This window comes from Balaenoptera ricei, chromosome 11 (genome assembly GCF_028023285.1).
Source record: "Balaenoptera ricei isolate mBalRic1 chromosome 11, mBalRic1.hap2, whole genome shotgun sequence".
Classification (NCBI taxonomy): domain Eukaryota; kingdom Metazoa; phylum Chordata; class Mammalia; order Artiodactyla; family Balaenopteridae; genus Balaenoptera; species Balaenoptera ricei.
In genome coordinates, this window is record NC_082649.1 from 54,287,363 (window position 1) to 54,309,075 (window position 21,713).

At 41.6% G+C, this 21,713-nt stretch overlaps 1 protein-coding gene across 5 annotated transcripts in view; it reads right to left on the reverse strand.

Moving 5' to 3' along the window:
- The window catches only part of GLB1 (galactosidase beta 1), a 108,118-nt gene that overhangs the window by 40,643 nt on the left and 45,762 nt on the right, over nucleotides 1–21,713 (reverse strand). For all 5 annotated transcript variants that reach the window (XR_009505768.1, XM_059939084.1, XM_059939083.1 and 2 more), the window contains exons 11-14: nucleotides 8,569–8,643; nucleotides 6,199–6,288; nucleotides 2,678–2,791; nucleotides 934–1,065 (exon numbers count right to left, since the gene is read on the reverse strand). Coding sequence is in view for 4 of the 5 variants with exons in the window: in XM_059939084.1 (XP_059795067.1) it covers nucleotides 934–1,065; nucleotides 2,678–2,791; nucleotides 6,199–6,288; nucleotides 8,569–8,643 (411 nt within the window). In the remaining variant the exon portion in view is untranslated. The remainder of the gene's footprint in view (nucleotides 1–933; nucleotides 1,066–2,677; nucleotides 2,792–6,198; nucleotides 6,289–8,568; nucleotides 8,644–21,713) is intronic.

Below are 21,713 nucleotides of genomic sequence, written 5' to 3' on the forward strand. Positions count from 1 at the left end.
CATGTGCACAGAGTATGAGCTTCACAAACGTTTGCTGAATAATGCTCTCAAAATATACATTAGAAAAACGTATTTGGACTAGACACCTAGGCACAGACTAACCAACAGAAGTGAGAGGCAGTGCACCAAGGGAAAGGCTCTCTGCAATTCAAGAGTTTGTCCTGGTTCATCCACATCCAGAAAACAGAGCAAACCAAATATTAAGCTGGCTTTGTTGGCAAGGGAGTGCTTTTTGCGAGCTCGGTGGGTTTTTTTTTTTTTTTTTTTTTTTAAATTTTTTTAAAATTTATTTATTTATTTTTAGCTGTGTTGGGTCTTCGTTTCTGTGCGAGGGCTTTCTCTAGTTGTGGCAAGTGGGGGCCACTCTTCATTGCGGTGCGCGGGCCTTTCACTGTCGCGGCCTCTCTTGTTGCGGAGCACGGGCTCCAGACGCGCAGGCTCAGCAGCTGTGGCTCACGGGCCTAGTTGCTCCGTGGCATGTGGGATCCTCCCAGACCAGGGCTCGAACCCGTGTCCCCTGCATTGGCAGGCAGATTCTCAACCACTGCACCACCAGGGAAGCCCATCGGTGGGTTTTTTAAGCAAAGGAAAAGCACGGTGCAGTGGCTTTCTCCTCCCGTTTCTTACTAAAGGATGACTGAATTCAAACACAAAGGAAGGCTTCTGTTTGCAAAGCTCAACTTTCTCATCACCTGCAGAGGAAAACAGTTCTTCAAAATAACCCAGCTTCTAGGTTGCAAAACAAATCAGGGTAGGTTCACTCATCAGATACGGAAAGGTGGGTGTGCTTTTAAAAATTACTTCTATGTGAACAGGGCTGGAGGGAAAGAGTGTATGTGGGAGAGTTTTAAAATGGATTTACAGAAACTTCCCTAGTGGCTTAGGCACAGGTCAACCTTTGAACCTCACTCCTTACAGGGAAGCTAGGTCTACCTTAAAATCGTTGATAGAACTGCCGTAGTTCACACGCCCCATGTTCTCCACCAGGAGGTCCAGGGTGGCTCCAGCTTTCCCTGTTATGTTCAGGGTGATCACAATATCTCGCTCAAGGACTCCGTGGGGGACCTGTTGGTTCAATGCCAAATGAGAATTAACTAGGGTGGGAGGGTCAGCAGAGAGGCAGCCCCCTCAGTTAATTCAGCACTCATTTTCCTGCCTGGAAGTGTCACCAGACTTGGGAGGAAATGCTCTGATGGCTCCTTTGCCCAAGTTACTGGCCAGATGCCCACATTCCTGAAATCACTGCTTTCTACACAAGAAGGTCAGCAGACTCAGCTCCCAGCAAGGAAGGGGCAAAGCTGGTTTCCTTAGCTCTGGGATGTTTTGCTGTGTATCTATTTTTAAATTTTGTATTTATTATTATTTTTTATTTTTATCTTATTTTTTGTTTTTTTAGTTTTTGGCCCCACTGCACGGCACGTGGGATCTTAGTTCCCTGACCAGGGGTCGAACCTGCGCCCCCTGCAGTGGAAGCTCAGAGTCCTAACCACTGGACCATCAGGAAAGTCCTTTATTTTTTAAATTTAATTTTTATTTTATATTGGGGTGTAGTTGATTTACAATATTGTGTTCATTTTAGGTGTACAGCAAAGTGGTTCAGTTATACATACATACATATGCATTCTTTTTCATATTCTTTTCGCATATGGGTTATAACAGAGTGTTGAGTAGCCTGTGTATCTATTTTTAACAGAAAGGGGATAGAGGCAAAAATTCCAGGGGAAGATCCCTAATACAGGAACCTCTTCACGTTCTCACAGCAAAAAGGCAGTCACAAAAAGTAGCTTCTGAACAACATGGAGAGAGGAGACAAAATCAGACAAACGAGATAAAATCAGCGAGTTAGGTGGAGTAGTCTCACTTCAAAATACCTGATATGATGCATTAACCACAAAGATGAAATAATAGAATGAGGGGAAACAACAGGTATTTTAGCAGCAACATATTCCTAGTTTTTTTAAATGCAAGATTTTTAAAAAAATGACCATAATTCAGTAAGACAACCCCAAGATTGGAATTTTAGAAACAATTGCTGCCAGTATACACATAATGTCTTAGACACTTGCTGCCACTGAAATTAAAGCCGCTAATGACAACAGAATGGAAATATTTTCATTTAAAATTTTCTGAACAAATTTTCTTGGTTACGAAAAATCTCTTCATGTGTTTTTTCTCACATGTTCAGTGAGAGGAAGGGAAATCCTAAAATGTTATCTTTACTTTGCTACAAAACCAAAGTCTTTGTGTCCTTTAGCTCTAATTATCATGAACAATCCTACAGAATATAATTTCTCGTGTAATGAAGACCCAAAGTTAAATGAGTCATCTGGTGTGTACAAAACAGACCGTGCCCTCCAGGAGCAAAGAAGACATGGGTGACACACATGGTCAGTCAGAGGGGATGGCCCTGGACTGGGGCAACCAGGAAGCTTTCCGAGGAGGTGGGGCCTTAAGCACAGCCCTGCGGTTCGGATGGGTGAGGGGGTGTATCTCAGGTAGATGGAGCACAGGTGAGGCTATGTCAGCAAGCAAGGGGCACAGCTAAGGGGCATCACGAGGAGGGGTAGAGCCTGAGGATGGAAAGGCAGCCACGGCCTTGATTGTCATGTTACCAAGTGCAACCCACAAACCCCCTCTCCCGTGGGGGCAGACACACAAGTATAGAGAGAATTCTTACCCCATCCACAGAGACGTAGGCCCGATCGTGGACGCCATTGAAGGGCGAAGAGAGGGGTGTCGGGTCGCTGCAGTCTTGAGGAAGTGTTGTTCGGTACAGCACAAACCCGAAGTACTGGTTAGAGAAGGATGCAAGAAAAAGACATCACTCTTGCCATTCATGTTAGGAGAACTTGGTCACCCTCGATCTGTGTGAAAGTGACATTTCTAAAACCAGAGGAATGAAATGCTTCCCCAGCCTCGGCAAAAATTCCAGCTGAGAGAAGAGAACCGGCTTCAATCTTCGGGTCATAGAATAAAGCTATCACAGCAGCGAACTGCAAGGAAGCCTGAAGAGTGTTTTGTCAAACGTCACCTCCCCTCCCACAAGAGGGAACTGGACCCTGGAATGTGTTAAGTGATTTGCCCAGAATCACTCAGGGGGATCACATCATATATATCCCAAAGTTATTTCTGTTACCTCAAAAACCAGAACCAAAGACAACAACAACAAAAGGCAAACGGTGGGCTTCCCTGGTGCGCAGTGGTTGAGAGTCTGCCTGCTAATGCAGGGGACACGGGTTCGAGCCCTGGTCTGGGAGGATCCCACATGCCGCGGAGCAACTGGGCCAGTGAGCCACAACTACTGAGCCTGCGCATCTGGAGCCTGTGCTCTGCAGCGGGAGGGGCCGCAATAGTGAGAGGCCCGCGCACCGTGATGAGGAGTGGCCCCCGCTTGCCGCAACTGGAGAAAGCCCTCGCACAGAAACGAAGACCCAACACAGCCAAAAATTAATTAATTAATTAAAAAAAATAATAAATCTCCGCCGAATAAAACATAACTCTCAATTTAAAAAAAAAAAAAAAAAGGCAAACGGCAACAGAATGCTCGGTAAAACGTTCTCCAGATTCTTGGGCTAAATCTGCTCTAACATACAAAACAAGAGTCAATCAGAAACTGTTTAAAGTGGAGGCATGAGGGAAACTGATAGAGATGGGGGTGTAACCTGTCGCTAAGTCAGAAAGTACTTTGAGAGCTGGGATCCCTGGTCCCAAAGGAAGGCCCCAACCATCAGCCTCGGTTCGTGGCTTCCTGCTGTGGCCATTAGCTGGTGGAGGTGGATAAATCCTGAGTCATACAAGAGAGTCCAAATGGAAATCCAGCAGGGAACAGAGACAAAGTTCCCTACTCCTCGGGCCCCAAAAGCAAGAAAGTGCACCCCAGGCAAGTGGAGAGGTGACTTGCAGGAGTGGAAGGAAAACGCTAACACACGTTCCTGTGTTGCAGGAAAGTGCTGAACTCAAGAAATGCTACTGCTGTCGCCAGCCAAACCTTCAAGTGCAAGGATGCCTCCCTCCCAGACCCCAAATCTCCGTCTCTGTCTTGTTTTTATCTTTTGAAAGTACCAAAGTGGTGTGTCCTAGTTCAGAGGCCGAGGAAAACTTAGCCAGGGGTTTCCAGGAGGGGAGCAGAAGTTGAGATGCTCCCTGCAAAGGCAAAGCTGAGGCCTCCGGGGATGGGGTGGGGGGCAGCTGCAGGGGTACCAGGGCTGCACCCCACTCCCTGCAGCTGTGCCCGCCAAGGGGTTTGCTGGAAATAAATCTTCTATGAGCTTGTCCCAGATCTGAAACAGCCAGGGCCCAGGAGCCCCACCCGATCCGAGAGCACTGCCTTGGCCAAAGAGGAGAGAGCAGAAGGGGTCTGAGGAAGAACAAGGGCTGCCGGTGTCTACACATGAACCTGGGATTCACTTCCCAGGTTCCTACTGCTCTGTGTCGTGTCTTGTCTGATGTGCTCAGACCCTACTAGGTGGAGAAGACAGGTAGAGGAAGACGTGGATGTACAGTCAGTGTGTGTTAGAGCCAGAGAAAGAACCTACCCAACGTTAATAAAAAAGTGTGGGGTGGGGAGCTTAATTATTCATTTTTATTTATCACAAAGCAGTGCTGTTGGAGTGAAATCACAAGTATAACAATAGTAACTGGAGGCAAAATACGTTAAAGTGAGATCGGATGTGCTATTATTCCCTCTAGAAGGTGATCTCCCCAGGAAGTCAGAAAGGAGGGCCGAGATAACTTTCCATTTCAAAAAATGGGGCTGAGATCCTAAGTGATCAAACTGAACATTGAACCTAAGGCAAAAAGTGACCTCATGGGCATCCTGAAATGGTGCCCTGAGAAGAACACATCACCACTGTCATGTTTGTGCCAGAAATGTTCCACTGAATCTAACCAGTGAGGGGCCGTATACAAAACTGGGCTGAACTCTTCAGACATGTCCATGTCATGAGAGAGAGAGAGAAAAAGACTCAGGAACCGTTTCAGATGAAAGAAGACAATGTGTGATCATGAACTGGAAACTGGACTGAAAAAAGTTAAGCTATAAAAGACACTGTTGGAATGACCAGGGATACCTGACTGTGGAATGTGTATTAGATAATAGGATTGTATCAATGCTAAATTTCTTTCTTTTTTAAAAAATAAATAAATTTATTTATTTATATTTTAAATTTTGGCTGCGTTGGGTCTTCGTTGCTGCGTGGGCTTTCTCTAGTTGTGGTGAGCTGGGGCTACTCTCTGTTGCAGTGCGCGGACTTGTTGCGGTGGCTTCTCGTTGCAGAGCACAGGCTCTAGGCACGCGGGCTCAGTAGCTGTGGCTCGCGGGCTTAGTTGCTCCGTGGCATGTGGGATCTTCCCGGATCAGGGCTCGAACCCGTGTCCCCTGCATTGGCAGGCGTATTCTTAACCACTGTGCCACCAGGGAAGTCCCAATGCTAAATTTCTTAAGGGTGATCATTATTTATGGTCGTGTAGGATAATGTCCTTCTTAAAAATATATGCTGTAATATTTAAAGGTGAAGTGTCATGATGTTGACAACTACCTCAAACGGCTGAAAAAAAAAGCAGTTGACTGCGTATACACACAGAGAAAGATAAAGCAAGTGAAGTAACTGTTAACACTTGGTGAATCTAGGTGAAAGCTTTACGGGTGTTTGTTTTACTATTCTGACAAGTTTTCCAAAATAAAAAGTTGGGGAAAACTTTTACAATAAAGATGGGGCTGTGGCCTGGAGATTAAACACACACACACACACACACACACGATGTACTCTGTTCTTGTTCTCTTCAAAAACAGGAAAAAGAATCTCTAATAACCTAATCTATTAAGAACACAGTCCTTATACCTTTGAGCTAAGGACAAATAATTGTCTTTTTTGAGTAATAAAATAGTGGTTTTCCTCTGATAACTTATAAGAAAGATTAATTATGTCCTAAATATACTCAATTTATAGCTTGTACAGAATTATGCTGAAGCAGGTTGAGCTACTACCTATCTGATAATAAGAAATGGGGGGAAAACACAGGAAAGATCAGCTCACCATGTGGTACTTAGAACTAAAGAGATCGTGGAGATCCATGGTTAATTTACGTGGGGTCTGATTTATCTACTTACCGTTTTGGTCTCTGTGTTCAGAACAGGCAGTGCAGAAAGCACATTTTTGCAAGAAGAAGAAAGGTGAAGCATTACCTTTGAAGGCCTACCTGTTTCACCTGGATAAATGTCAAGGGATAAACGCTTTTTACGGGTCCAGAGGGACACAGAAGGTTGAGAGCTTCCTCCACTGTCTTTAACTGAAAAGAAACAAAAGCAGCATTCACTCACTGTCACCCCTCCCTGGTAATCACAGTAGAGAATAACATCATTGACCAAACCCCTAAATAAATTGAAATGGTTCAAATTCTACTTAGTGCTGTCCCCCAATATACCTATTTGCAAACCCAACCTCCTGTATATGAAAGGCCCTTAAAATGCATGAAAACCAAAGCTCCGTAAAGCCTTCCCACCACTCCCAATGAAGTAGCTCCGACTGTGCCCTCCTCTGAATTTGTCTGCAGCATATTTCCCACGCCTGTATCACTTTCCAGTTGTTTATACCACTGCTGTCCTTGCTGACCGTCAGCTCCTTAAGGGCAGGGTCTGTACTGTGCTTACCTCCAATGCCAGCACAAGGTAGACACTCAATTAATACTTATGATTGTGTATTCTTCCAGCTCATGGTGCTTATTCTGATGCAATAACAATGATAATGGCTGTAAGTGCCTCACCAAACTCCAGGGGAGACATCACTTTACCCGCATACCTCACTGAATCCTCACAACACCGGGAAAGGCAGGCATTACTGTCCCTTTTCAGGAAAGAAGAAACGGGGCTCAGAGCAGCTCACTTGAATCAAGGCGCAGACAGGATTTGCAGTTAGGTTTGGCTCCAAACCCAGGGCTTTCCCTAATACGATACTGGTCAGGAATTTTATAAACACTTTTCATGGTTACCTCGCCAATAGGCAGCATGGAAGAAAACAGTCTTAAGTACAATCCATCAGTTCAGCTGAGTGGGTGCTTTCCCACTTGGACAACTAAAGGAACTCAACTCATGGTGAAAGCTTTTATCCTATATAACTATGTTCTACTTAAACTTCATTTAGTTATATGCCGATTTGCTATCTTCAATTGTATATATTTAGTTTCTGGTCTCACAATTTTCCTTCCTGGTAAACAAAATGCGCTCTGGTACTAAGGTAGCTATGTTTTAGCAATGTTGTTGTTTGAAATATTTGCAGTTATTTTCTGTTGCATAAAAATAAAATTTTCACAGCTCTATAAAGACATAAACCAGGACTTCCCTGGTGGCACAGTGGTTAAGAATCTGCCTGCCAATGCAGGGGACACAGGTTTGATCCCTGGTCCAGGAAGATCCCACATGCCGCGGAGCAACTAAGCCCGTGTGCCACAACTACTGAAGCCCATGCACCCTAGAGCCCATGCTCCACAACAAGAGAAGCCACCGCAATGAGAAGGCCATGCTCCACCACGAAGAGTAGCCCCTGCTCGCCACAACTAGAGAAAGCTCACGCGCATCAATGAAGACCCAACACAACTAAAAATAAAAAAATTTTTTAAAAAGACACAAACCAACCCTTTCCTTAAGTAGCAGTAGCAATGAACAAGTAGAAGGTACTCCCTTTACAAGTGTGATTAAAGTTTGGTTAATCTAAAGCAAGATTCCTATCAGGCAGAGAGACCACATTCTTTGTAGATCATAACACACGTATCCGACACTAGGTGGAAAATGTTACAAGAGCTCAACCAACCAATAATATATCAAAGGGCTTCACGAATGGAAAAATTATACAATCATGTTTGGTATTTTGCTTAAAGATAAAAACTTATGATGCTATTTTAGAATTATCAAGATTCTTAAGATATATGTAACTTTTTTTTCCTTGTGAGTTAACCCATGTAGGAGTTAGGGATTATTAGAGGGGAAAACCTGAAGACACAGATGGTTAAAACAAATTGATTTGGGCTTACGTCACTCCTATCAAATGAAACCTCGCTTCTTTGTCTCTTTCCCTAGAATAAAATGGTCTTCACTCATATTTATGATTCATTTCTAGCTTTCCCCCCTGATGTCCCAATTACCATATAAGCCACAAGCCACGAGGACATAATTTTGAGATGGAGGGGAGTGTATAATTGAGGGTTAATGCCTGTGGCTTTTGAGAACCCCCTGTGAGAAAGGTGAGTTGTAGAAAAGAACATCACCAGCCGTAACAATAAGGCTGCACGTTATTCCCACAAGGGCTCCTAGTGCTGCTTTTGACGTGGATAATGGAACCAAAATGATGTAAGAATGCCCGCTCGTGCCCCATGTGCTGACCCTGTCAACATGCACACAGAGTCTCTCACCTCCCGTGTCCCCGTTTTCCCAGACACATCATCCACCCCATCAGTCTCACAGAAAACAAGTTCACAGAAAAATAACGAACCGATTCCCCAGCATAACACTTTCACTCACGACTGCTGAGCTCCACTTCCTCACTCTCAATGTTTCTGTCATTTTTTTTTCCTTACCTTTTTCAGACCAACTTTTCCATATGCAAACTTCGGTGTGGATGGAGGGATAGGGCCTTCCGGTACTTTTTCAAACTATAAACCATAGTGGAAAAAGACAGAAAGGAAAAACAGCCGTTAAACTCTCAGAAACATATCTATACAATTCATGTTTCAAAAGGAGGGTCAAAGAGTCAAACAACAGTGCCAGTGATTTTTGGAAAGGCAAAGGAACCAAAAACTCTCCCCAAAACAGAATCTAAGTGTATATCTTTGTATGTCTGTTCTTTAAGCTCCAGGAACCATTCAAATAATTATAGAACAAAAGACTTCAAACCGAAAGCAAAAACAAGTAGAGAGAATGAAGGTGACAACAGAAGACTGAAGTGGAGGAGAAAAGGAAAAAGGTACATGGTAAAACAGACTCTGAAGGGAGGGAGTTTATATTATCAGTTTATATTGAGTTTTCATTGATTATCATACAGCAAAATTCTAATCTTCTGTCCAACTAATTAATATGTCAGAAAAGAAGTAGACAAATATGCCAAAATATTATACTTCTGAACCTTTATTTCTCCATAGTAATTTGTACATTAATCATAGTTTTCAGAGCAGTCATAAATACTGCTTCTTATCCTACCTGTTTAGATGGACAAATTCAACATGGGAAGCTGCTCTTTTCCCAGTGTAATCCAATAGATTCAATGGTGACGAACTTTTCTTTTCCCAAGATCTCTAATGTTTTCATTCATTTATCTAACAAGCTCTTAGAAAGTACTTTGGGGAATTCCCTGGCCAGAGTTTAGGACTCCACGCTTTTACTGCCAGGGCCCGGGTTCAGTCCCTGGTTGGGGAACTAAGATCCCACAAGCCGCGGCAAAAAAAAGGAAAGTACTTTGTGTCAGGTCTTATGCTTGGTACTAAGGATAATAACAGCCCCTAGTCCAGAGTGAGAATGTATAAACAAGTTATATTAGCAAACTAGGAGAAGTTGTGTCTTCAAGATTTCCACAGTATAATGTGGTGACAGAAAACAAAGTGTGACTAAATCTTCAGAGAGACGAATCAAAGACAAACCCCAGAGAAGGTAATGAGATGTGTCCTCATTTTCAGATGGATAAGGGCAGAGGGACCAGTTTGTGCAGAAGTCAGGAGCTGTAAACTGCACCTCCTGTAAAATTCTAGAATTTTATGTACCTTCATTTTAAGGCTAGAGACTCACATACAAGAAAGTGAGAATTGAATAGCACAGGGAACTATATTCAATATCTTGTAATAACCTATAATGGAAAAGAATCTGAAAAAGAATGAAAAAGTACTGAATCACTTTGCTGTACACCCCGAACCTGACACAACATTGTAAATTAACCACACTTCAATATTTTTAAAGTGGTACCAAAAAAAAGGGGGAGAATTGAGAGATGAGGCTTGATGAAAACAGGGGCAGAGTCATGGAAGGCATCCTGACCAGATCAGCATTTCAGAGAAACCACTCTGGAAGACAGACTAGAAAAGCCAGGTCTGTAGGAAATGAATAGACTAATGCCACAAGAGTACAGGTGACGCTTTAGAAGACTATCTATTTGGATTAGCAGATGCAAACTATTATATATAGGATGGATAAACAACAAGGTCCTACTGTATAGCACAGGGAACTATATTCAATATCTTGTGATAAACCATAATGGAAAAGAATATGAAAAAGAATATATATATATATATATATATATATGTATAACTGAGTCACTTCTGCTGTAGCAGAAATTAACACAACGTTGTAAATCAACTATACTTCAATAAATTTTTTTTAAAAAGACTAACATTCATTAAGTAATATTCACATCGAAATCCTTAATAATCAGACATAAACACTGTGTCCACCAGCAACATGGATCATCAAGAGACAGCTGTGTCTACCCACTGAGCTAATGTCATTCCAGCCATAAACCAAGATGGACAATCAATCAGCCAGTGTAGACTGGTCCTGGGTCAAGTTTCAAACTTCATTAAGCTTCTGAAGTACTGAAAATCACGATGGCCATCCTCTCATGTCCAGTCCCCGCCCAGCCTCACTACCACCCTCATGAAATTCTGAGATCCCCTCCAGTCATCAAGGTCCTCAACTACAACTTAATTTCTGCAGAATGACCCATCTTCAGAAAGTCAGCTGGACTCATCTTTGATGGAATCCCTATGAAGAACTGGAACAAAACTCTTTAAAAAATCGGTCTGAAATTCATTCAAAAGCATTCAAAAATAAACTCACCACTGCCCCTCTCAGGAATTGCTACCAAGGAGGAGGGCGCTACCCTATAGTATTACGCTTCATCCTCGAGGTCAAGGTGTTAACCATGTCTGGTTGAGTTTTACCCACACCAAAGAGAATACATTTAAAAATGCAAATGTCACGAGCTTTGTCACGCCTTGAAGAGTCCTGTGCAAAGGGCTGCCTGGAGTCTTCACCGCTGAGCCCAAGCTTGTGCAGCCTGCTGGGAAATTCCCATCTCTGGGAGTCCATGTAATTGAAAGAGACTGTCCATCTCCACCCAGCTTACTCTTGAGATGAACTAAAGAAGAGACCCATTCGACTTTTTAAGCCTTTGGTGAAGGAAAGAGGCAGGAAGAGCTATATATGGGGGTATTTATGATCCCATTTCTTTTCCTCGACGCAGACAAATACTTTGAATACCATCTAACAAACCATCGAAGTGAACATCTACAAAGGCTCATAAGAAAGAGCTCACTTTTAAAGTCGTTCATTTCTCTCTTCCAAACCTGAAATATCAAAAAAGAGAAGCGGGGAAAGATGACCACATGTTAAGCTGCAATCTCTCATAAGCTACTGAATTACATTAATTTCTGAAGACTCTGTCTCCTTCATGGGTTCATTTTACTGTGGCCACTGGTTAAATGCTTGGGATCCTCTGGGTTTGTCTTTTGCTTGGCCCGCTGCCCTTCTCACTCAGCTTCTGCGTGCAATCTCAACCTCTCCTGGACTTCAGCCTCCACCTCCACAATGACTGCAGAATCCGTGCCTAACGGATTCTTCCTGGAGCTTCTCACTCTTAAGTGAGATGCTTGCCAGACAGACACGTCCACCTGGATGTCCTCAGACGCATCCTGAGCTCAACTTGCTTCTCCCTCCCCCTTCCCACCTGCGCCTTCTCTGCAACACTCTATGTTAGCTGCTGACCCCAATACCCATCTAGTTATCCAACCAAGGTTGTAACCTGGACAAATCAATGACTCCTCATTCTTCCTCACACCGGCATTCAGCCAGTTGCCAAATTCCACCAGTTTTACCTCCTGAATATTTTTCAAATCAACTGCTTCCTCTCCACTCCCCATTGGCCCTGCCATCATCTAATTCCTAGGTTACTGCAGCAGCTGCTGAACTCATCTTCTGCAGCCAGAAGTACCCCAAGGGAGGGTCCTAGCAGTGCGTTCTCATGGTCATAGGTTTTTGCAAAATTTGCAGAAGTAATGCAGTTTAACCACAAAAGGCTAAGACCCTCGCCCCTTTCTGCTCCAGCTTTCCTGTGTTAAACATCCTCTTGGGTCAGGAGGCTTTAGAGTGGCTACAGGCATCTTTGAGATTCAACCAAAGGAGAGCTGAGGTGGGGATTTATTTAATTTGGGTGTAGAATATATTTACAAGGTTCACTGTCACTCCTATGAGTAGGTAAATTATTGCTAACAGATTATGCTGACTCGCAATATGATTGTGCTCTAAGGCATCCAGCTCCAGAAATACGTGGTTTGTGGAGGGGAAACAGGTTTTAAAATGTTATGGGGCCAGATCATCAAAAAATCTACAAAAAAAAAAAATCTACAAACAATAAATGCTGGAAAGAGTGTGGAGAAAAGGGAACCCTCTTGCACTGTTCTTGGGAACGTAAATTGATACAGCCACTATGGAGAACAGTATGGAGGTTCCTTAAAAAACTAAAAATAGAACTACCATACAACCTAGCAATCCAACTATTGGGCATATACCCTGAGAAAACCATAATTCAAAAAGAGTCATGTATCACAATGTTCACTACAGCTCTATTTACAATAGCCAGGACATGGAAGCAACCTAAGTGTCCATCGACAGATGAATGGATAAAGATGTGGCACATATATACAATGGAATATTACTCAGCCATAAAAAGAAACGAAGCTGAGTTATTTGTAGTGAGGTGGATGGACATAGAGTCTGTCATACAGAGTGAAGTAAGTCAGAAAGAGAAAAACAAATACCGTATGCTAACACATTTATATGGAAGCTAAAAAACAAACAAACAAAAATGGTCATGAAGAACCTAGGGGCAAGACGGGAATAAAGACACAGACCTACTAGAGAATGGACTTGAGGATACGGGGAGGGGGAAGGGTGAGCTGGGACAAAGTGAGAGAGTGGCATGGACATATATACACTACCAAATGTAAAATAGATAGCTAGTGGGAAGCAGCCGCATAGCACAGGGAGATCAGCTCAGTGCTTTGTGACCACCTAGAGGGGTGGGATAGAGAGGGTGGGAGGGAGGGAGATGCAAGAGGGAAGAGATATGGGGATATATGTATATGTATAACTGATTCACTTTGTTATAAAGCAGAAACTAACACACCATTGTAAAGCAGTTATACTCCAATAAAGATGTTAAAAAAAAAAAATGTTATGGGGCCAGGACCTATCTACAGAAATTTCTTCCAAATATTACAGCTCATGCATGAAAGAATTTGAGAGAGATTTCCCCAGTTTAGATAACAATCCTAAATATTCATATAATGCTATCAGCAACAAAATGAGAAGCTTTTCTGTTTTTCTAAACTATCAATACTAAAAAACAAATTTCAATCAGTCACACTTGAGAAAGATTGCCAGTCTCTCTAGAGAAGATTACAAACATTGTTGTCATCCGAAGAGACAATAAAACAGCATGCAGCCAAAAGAATATAAGGAAAGAAGGATGGCAGAGGTGTTTCAGTAAATAAAGCCAAAATATGTTTTTAAGTTTTGTGATGTTTGCAATTATTTTAATTTAAAAAATTTTTAAATTTGTAATGATTTTTAAACAATTTTTATTGGGGTATAGTTGATTAATATTGTGTTAATTTCAGGTATACAGCAAAGTGAATCAGTTATACATATACATATATCTACTCTTTTTTCTTTTTAGATTCTTTTCCCATATAGGCCATTACGGAGTATTGAGTAGAGTTCCCTGTGCCATACAGCAGGTTCTTATTAGTTATCTATTTTATATACAGTAGTGGGTATATGTCAATCCCAATCTCCCAATTTATCCCTCCCTCCACTTATCCCCTGGTAACGGTAAGTTGGTAATGATTTTTTTTTTACTCATTTAAATATACATTCGCTTTTGGTGCCTCACTCAGTACCCTTTCTGAAATGCCTATCTGACTATGTCACATGGTGTATTCAGCAGCATTAATGTTCCTGGTGAAGGAGGAGATAGCATCACCTGTACCTTAAGGAGAAAGCATGGCAGTGTTGGTTCCCACTAGATGGGGAGAAGAGACCAGGGTGTAAATAGAGACGTGCAGATAATTAAAGGTCCAGTTGAGGTTGGAAGTACAAATCCCTGTTCCAACCAGTGCACACTGAAGTTCACAGTCCTCCTGCCTGGTTTCAGGGCCAGAGTGTGACAGCAGAATGGTCCAGGCCGGTGGATTGTGGAGCAGGGGCCCTTGAACAGCAGCAGAGAGGGCTACGGAGGGTGATGGTGAAAGACTCTAACAGCCATCAATCCTAAGAGCCAGGGAAGGTCAAGAAAATGTGAGGAGTTACAGGAGTGGGGCAAGGGGCAGAAAGAAGTAGCTAAATATATGGGAGAATAAAAACGTGAGGTTATGATGAGGCCAAAGATTAGATGATATTTTGTGCAAGAAAAGCACATGTAAATATCTGCTTTTAAATTTGACTTGGATTTTTCTTCTATGTTAAGCATAGAAAAGCTCATTATTTCAGAAAGAAAATGATTCTAAAAATAAACCTGCCAGCAACACCACTGAGAGGTATATACCCAAAGGAATCGAAAGCAGGGACTTGAACAGATACTTGTGCCCCAATGTTCAATGCAGTATCATTCAAAATAGCCAAAAGATGGAAACAACACAAGTGTCCATCAAGAGATGAATGAGGTGAATAGATAAACAAACTGTGGTATACAAGTCGTCCCTCTGTATCTGCAGACTATTGATTTCAGGACCCCCACAGATACCAACATTCCAGGATGCTCAAGGGACTTGAGTACATCTGCATATGTTCCATGCACATTCTCTCATATTTCACATCAGCCCTACATTACTTATAATACCTAATATAGTGTAAATGCTATGTAAATAGTTGTAAATACAATGTAAATGTTATGTAAAAAACTGCCTGCGTGCAACAGACTCAAGTTTTGCTTTTTTGAAAATTTCTGTAATTTTTTTTTTTTAATATTTTCAATCTGTAGTTGGTTGAGTCTGTGGATGTGGGACCCACAGACATGGAGGGCTGCCTGTATATATACAATGAAGTATTATTCACCCATGAAAAGAAATGAACTTCTGATACATGCTATAACATGAACCTTGAAAACATTATGCTAAGTGAAAAAAGTCAGACACAAAAGGAAAATATTGTATGGTTCCACTTTTGTGAAACATCTACAATATGCAAATTCACAGAGGCAGAAAGTAGACTAGCGCTTACCGGTGGCTGAAAGGAAGGGGAAATGGGGAGTTATTGCATAATAGTTAGTGTTTCTGTCTGGGTGGATGAAAAGATTTTGTAAATAGATAATGGTGATGGTTACACAACATTATGAATGTAATTAATGCCACTGAATTGTACACTTAAAAATGGTTAAAATGGCAAATTTTATGTTATATATATTTTATCACAATTTAAAAAATTAACATACAAACCCCACTGAATTGTGTACTTTAAATGGATGAAGTCTATGGTATGTGACTTATATCTAAATAAATCTGTTTAAAAATAAACAAACCTGAAGTGGTTTGTGAGATGAGGCAACAGACTGTAAAAGAAATAAGTCCACAGGCACTACAATAAAATCAAAGAAATCAGTAATTTAAAAAGGGAAGTACAATGGAATATTCATGTACAATTTAAAGAGACCAAAAAATTAAATATAGTGTATGTGGATGCATGCATTTGTGGTAAAAAATCACAAAAATGTGTGTGAAGGATAAATACTATTCCTCCTCCTCCCTCTGAGGAGGGAGGAGAAGAAACAGGAAATAAACCCAGCTTTATCTGTGATGTATTATTTTCTTAAAAAATCAGAGGCAGGGCTTCCCTGGTGGCGCAGTGGTTGGGAGTCCGCCTGCCAATGCAGGGGACACGGGTTCGTGCCCCTGTCCGGGAGGATCCCACATGCCGCGGAGTGGCTGGGCCCGTGAGCCACAACCACTGAGCCTGCGCGTCTGGAGCCTGTGCTCCGCAACAAGAGAGGCCGCGATAGTGAGAGGCCCGAGCACCGCGATGAAGAGTGGCCCCCGCTCTCCACAACTGGAGAAAGCCCTTGCACAGAAACGAAGACCCAACACAGCCAAAATAAATAAATACATTAATTAAAAAAAAAAAAAAAAATCAGAGGCAAAGATTTCATAATAACCTGTGTTAAATCTAGGTACCAGGTACATGGATGTGTGTGACATTATTTTATATATTTAACATTTTTTAAGTAGGTTATATTTTAAAGACAAATATATAATCATAATATTTCTCATAAAGAAATAAAAGACGACTTTGATAATGATATTAGTATTAGAAACATAGAATATTTGGGAATAAACATATTAAGAAATGGACAGGGACTATTTTAAGAAAACTTTAAAACAAGAAGCACATCAGAGAAGACTTGAACAGGTAGAAAGGCATTTTCTTAGCTAAGATTCAATATTGTAAATATCACCCCTAATTTGATGTATAAACTTAAAACATCAACAGGTATCTCGAGTTTTTGTTTTGTTTTGAAGTTGATAGAATAATACAAAAGTTTACATAGAAAAGTAAACTTGCAGGAATAGCCAGGGAAATACTGAAAGACTAAAGATGGAAGACTAGTCCTACCAGATAATAAAACATTGTAAAGGTAACAATTAAAACAGTTTGGTATTGATAAAAGAGAAAAAAAAAATCAATAACATAAAAGAAAGTGTTCAAAAATAGACCCAAATACTTATGGAAATTAAGTAGGTGACAAAATGGGCACATCAAACCAGTGGCAAAATAATGGATAAGTCAATAAAAAGGGCTGGGATAACTGTCTAGTCATTTAAGAGATGAATAAAGCTAAGTCTCTACCTCACTCCTAATAACAGCAACAACAACAAAAATTCCATGCACATCAGCACTTAAATGTAAAATATGAAATCATAACAATTTTAAACACACTAAGAGAATTTATTTATACTACTACAGTGGGGAAGCAGCCATAAAGGAGGGAAGTAACATATTTGACTACATAAAAACGCAGGATTATTTTTTACAGGAAAAAAAAAGAACCCTCCCCAAACTGTGAAAAATGAAAAATGCCACAATAACAAAACTCTTGCAAATTATAAAAAGAACAAATAGCCCAACAGAAAAACTATGAAAAAACCTGAACAAATAGTTCATAGAAAAAGTAACATAAATGGACAATTTATACATGAAAGGGTGTACAACTCTAAGTACTCATTACTAAAGAAATGTAGTGCTTACTTTTAAAACTATCCTTTTACGTATCAAATGGCAAGGTCAAAAAGTCTGATAATTCACAGTATTGGTAAAAGTGTGGGGAAATAAGACTCAACTGATACAATTTCATTGAAGGGCCATTTGTAATATATTTCAAGAAAATTTCGGGGACTTCCCTGGTGGTCCAGTGGCTAAGTCTCCACACTCCCAATGCAGGGGGCCTAGGTTCCATCCCTGGTCAGGGAACTATATCCCGCATGCTGCAACTAAAAATCCCACATGCTGCAACTAAGACCTGGCACAGCCAAATAAATAAATAAATATTAAAAAAAAAAAAAAGAAAATTTCCTGTAGCTCTCCTTGAACTGTACATGGGATGTCATTTAAAAGTTGACGGCTTCCCTGGTGGCGCAGTGGTTAAGAATCTGCCTGCCAATGCAGGGGACACGGGTTTGAGCCCTGGTCTGGGAAGATCCCACATGCCGCGGAGCAACTAAGCCCGTGAGCCACAACTACTGAGCCTGCGCGTCTGAAGCCTGTGCTCCGCAATGGGAGAAGCCGCGACAGTGAGAGGCCCGTGCACCGCGATGAAGAGTGGCCCCCGCTCACCGCAACTGGAGAAAGCCCTCGCACAGAAACGAAGACCCAACACAGCCAAAAATAAATAAATAAATAAATAAATAAATTTTTAAAAAAAAGTTGAAAATAATCTAAACGCCCATCAATTAGAAATGGATTACGTAAATGGCAGTAAATCTAAATAGCACAATAGCATGTAGCCATTACAGAGAATGAGATCATTTAGGTTAAGATGGCACACTAAACATAACATCTAATTTCATTCTTTCCCAAAAGAATGCCAGTAAACATCTCAGTAAACAGATTTTTGTTTAAGACATAAATACACAGAACTGATGAACAGAAGAGGAAACAACAGCAACAAAATTCTGGAAGCTGGAAAATGGACAAATGAATGGCAAATCAGTAGTAAGAAAGCCAAATCCTAATCCAGAATGGGAGAAAACTAAGAACCAATTCAATCTGACTGCAAAATTACCAAAAGGCTCAAAATTGGAAGCACCAGGGCTTCCCTGGTGGCGCAGTGGTTGAGAATCTGCCTGCTAATGCAGGGGACACGGGTTCGAGCCCTGGTCTGGGAAGATCCCACATGCCGCGGAGCAGCTGGGCCCGTGAGCCACAATTACTGAGCCTGCGCGTCTGGAGCCTGTGCTCCGCAATAAGAGAGGCCGTGATGGTGAGAGGCCCGCACACCGCGATGAAGAGTGGCCCCCGCTTGCCACAACTAGAGAAAGCCCTTGCACAGAAGCGAAGACCCAACACAGCCATAAATAAATAAAGAAAACAAATACTTAAAAAAAAAAAATTAAAAAAAAAAATTGGAAGCACCAGATCCTTCTGGAACTGGGAGGTACAGGTGCTAAAATAAGGAGGATTGGGTGAAAGCTATTTGTAAAGCAGCATGATCCTCAGATTTCTTTCCCTTCTCCAAGCCAAAGGTTCTCAAACTCTAGCGCACGTCAGAATCACCCAGGGGTCTGTAAAATCTTGGATTGCTGACCCTATCCACAGAGTTTCTGATTCAGTAGAATTTGCATTTCCATCAAGTACTTAGGTGGTTCTGATGCTCTGGTATTTGAGAAACACTGCTCTATGCAATGCCCCCTCCCACCTGGGACTAGAGATTTATTCTCCGGAGAGGGGAAAACATGGTCTTTGTTTTCATGGTTAACCTGCAGCATCGAGGACATTTTAAAAGGGGAGAATGTGATCATGCACGTAGTAAAAAGTAACTACCCCTCCCACCCCACCCCCCACCCCCAACCCTGCTCCAGGGCGCAGAATGCTGGCAACCAGCCCCTTACTCCAGGCAGGACATTCGAAGACATCTTTCCTGGAAATCTTAGCCATAGAGGAAACATCTAAAAATACTGATACCTTGTAATTTTATATAATTAAACAAAATTAGGTCAGAAAGGAAAAAAAGCAACCTCTAAAAATAAAAAACCAGTAAAGGAAATAAATGAACCTGTTTATTTGATTAGTGGCATAACCAAAGGCTACCTGTGATTACAATGAACATTGCCTGTCATAAATAAAGCCCTGAGTGTAGGGGGATGTGGCGGTTTTAATGACATGCCCACAAATTCTCTGATACTCTTCCCCTCAATAAGTGGAACTTAATTCCCCTGAATATGGCCCGGACTTAGTAACTGGCTTCTAGTGGAAAGAATATGGAAAAAGGGATGGGATGTCATTCTGTGTTTGGGTAATAAAAAGACTGCAGCTTTCATCTGGAGGTGCCCACTCTCTCACGGATCATTCACTGTGGGGGAAGCCACATCATGGGCAGCCTCATGGAGAGTCCCATGTGGCAAAGAACTTTAGTGACCTGCACAGAGCCATGTGAGATGGACCCTTCAAAGGGGAACCCTACTACACAGTTGGTGGGAATGTAGGTTGTTGCAGCCACTATGGAGAAGAATAAGGAGGTTCCTCAAAAAACTGAAAATAGAGTTGCCATATGATCCTGCAATCCCACTCCTGGGCATATATCCAGAGAAAACCATAATTCAAAAAGATACATGCACCCCTATGTTCATAGCAACACTATTCACAATAGCCAAGACATGGAAGCAACCAAAATGTCTATCGACAGATGAATGGGTAAAGAAGATGTGGTATGTATATACAATGGAATATTACTCAGCCATAAAAAAAAGAAATTATGCCGTTGGCAGCAACATGGATGGACCTAGAGATGATCATACTAAGTGAAGTAAGTCAGACAAAAACAAATACCATATGATATCACTTATATGTGGAATCTAAAATATGACACAAATGAACTTATTCATGAAACAGAAACAGACTCACAGACATAGAAAACAAACTTAAGGTTACCAAAGGGGAAAGGGGTGGGGAAGGATAATTTAGCAGATACAAACTACTATATAAAAAATAGATAAACAACAAGGTCCTACTGTATAGCACAGGGAACTATATTCAATATCTTGTTATAAAGCATAATGGAAAAGAATATATATATACATGTATAACTGAATCACTTTGCTGTACAGCAGAAACTAATATAACATTATAAATCAACTATACTTCAATTAAAAAAAAAAAAGAGGAAAGTAAAGAAAGAAATGGACCCTTCAGGGACTTCCCTGGTGGCACAGTGGGTAAGACTCCATGCTCCCAATCCAGGGGGCCTGGTCAGGGAACTAGATCCCACACGCATGCCGCAACTAGGGAGCCCACCTGCCGCAACTAAGGAGCCCACGTGCTGCAACTAAGGAGCCAGGGAGCTGCAAATAAGGAGTCCACCAGCTGCAACTAAGACCCGGTGCAACCAAATAAATAAATAAATATTAAAAAAAAAAGAAAGAAAGAAATGAACCCTTCAGCCCCATGTAAGTCTTCAGAGTCTGCTGCTTCGCCAACAGCTTTCAGTGCAACCTCAGGAGAATTCACAAGCTACAACATCCAGCTAAGCCACCCCTAGATTCTTTACCCTCAGAAGCTGTGTGAGGTCATAACATTTGTTTTTGTTTTTTTTTTAAATTTATTTGTTCATTTAATTTTTATTTTTGGCTGCGTTGAGTCTTTGTTGCTGCCGCGGGCTTTCTCTAGTTGCGGCGAGCGGGGGCTACTCTTCGTTGCAGTGCACAGGCTTCTCATTGCGGTGGCTTCTCTTGCTGTGGAGCATGGGCTCTAGGCGCACGGGCTTCAGTAGTTGTGGCACATGGGCTCAGTAGTTGTGGCTCGCAGGCTCTAGAGCGCAGGCTCAGTAGTTGTGGTGCACGGTCTTAGTTGCTCCACGGCATGTGGGATCTTCCCAGACCAGGGCTCGAACCCGTGTCCCCTACACTGGCAGGCGGATTCTTAACCACTGCACCACCAGGGAAGTCCCACATTTGTTGTTTTAAGCTACTGAGTTGTAGGTAATTTGTTGCACAGCAATAAATAGGGGAGAAAACAAATCTCCCTTGAAGATTCACATCCACAACTAGCCCACAACTAAAATACACGACATTCAGAGCATATAAGTCAGGAAGGATGTAACTGGAGTTAATGTGAGATAAAGTTCTGGTTGTAGGAAGGAAGTAAAGATATGGATTAATTTTAAATTATTATAAGTAAAAACTGAATGTTAAAGTTTTTTGAAAGCCAGACATAAAGGAGTGCATACTGTATGAACCCATCCATATAAAGTCAAAAACAAGCACAGCTAACCTATGGTGATAGAGGTCAGTGGGAGGTCAATGACCAGAAGGAGCATGAGGGGAGCTTTTGGGGGGCTGTGTGTTGGTTCCAGGGGTTCACGTTGTTCTTTACTGAGTTGTATTTTTGGGGAGGTACATATTTCACACTTCAACAGGTAACCACTAAAAGAATAAAAATACAAAAAAAAAAAAAAAAAAAAAAGAATAAAAATATA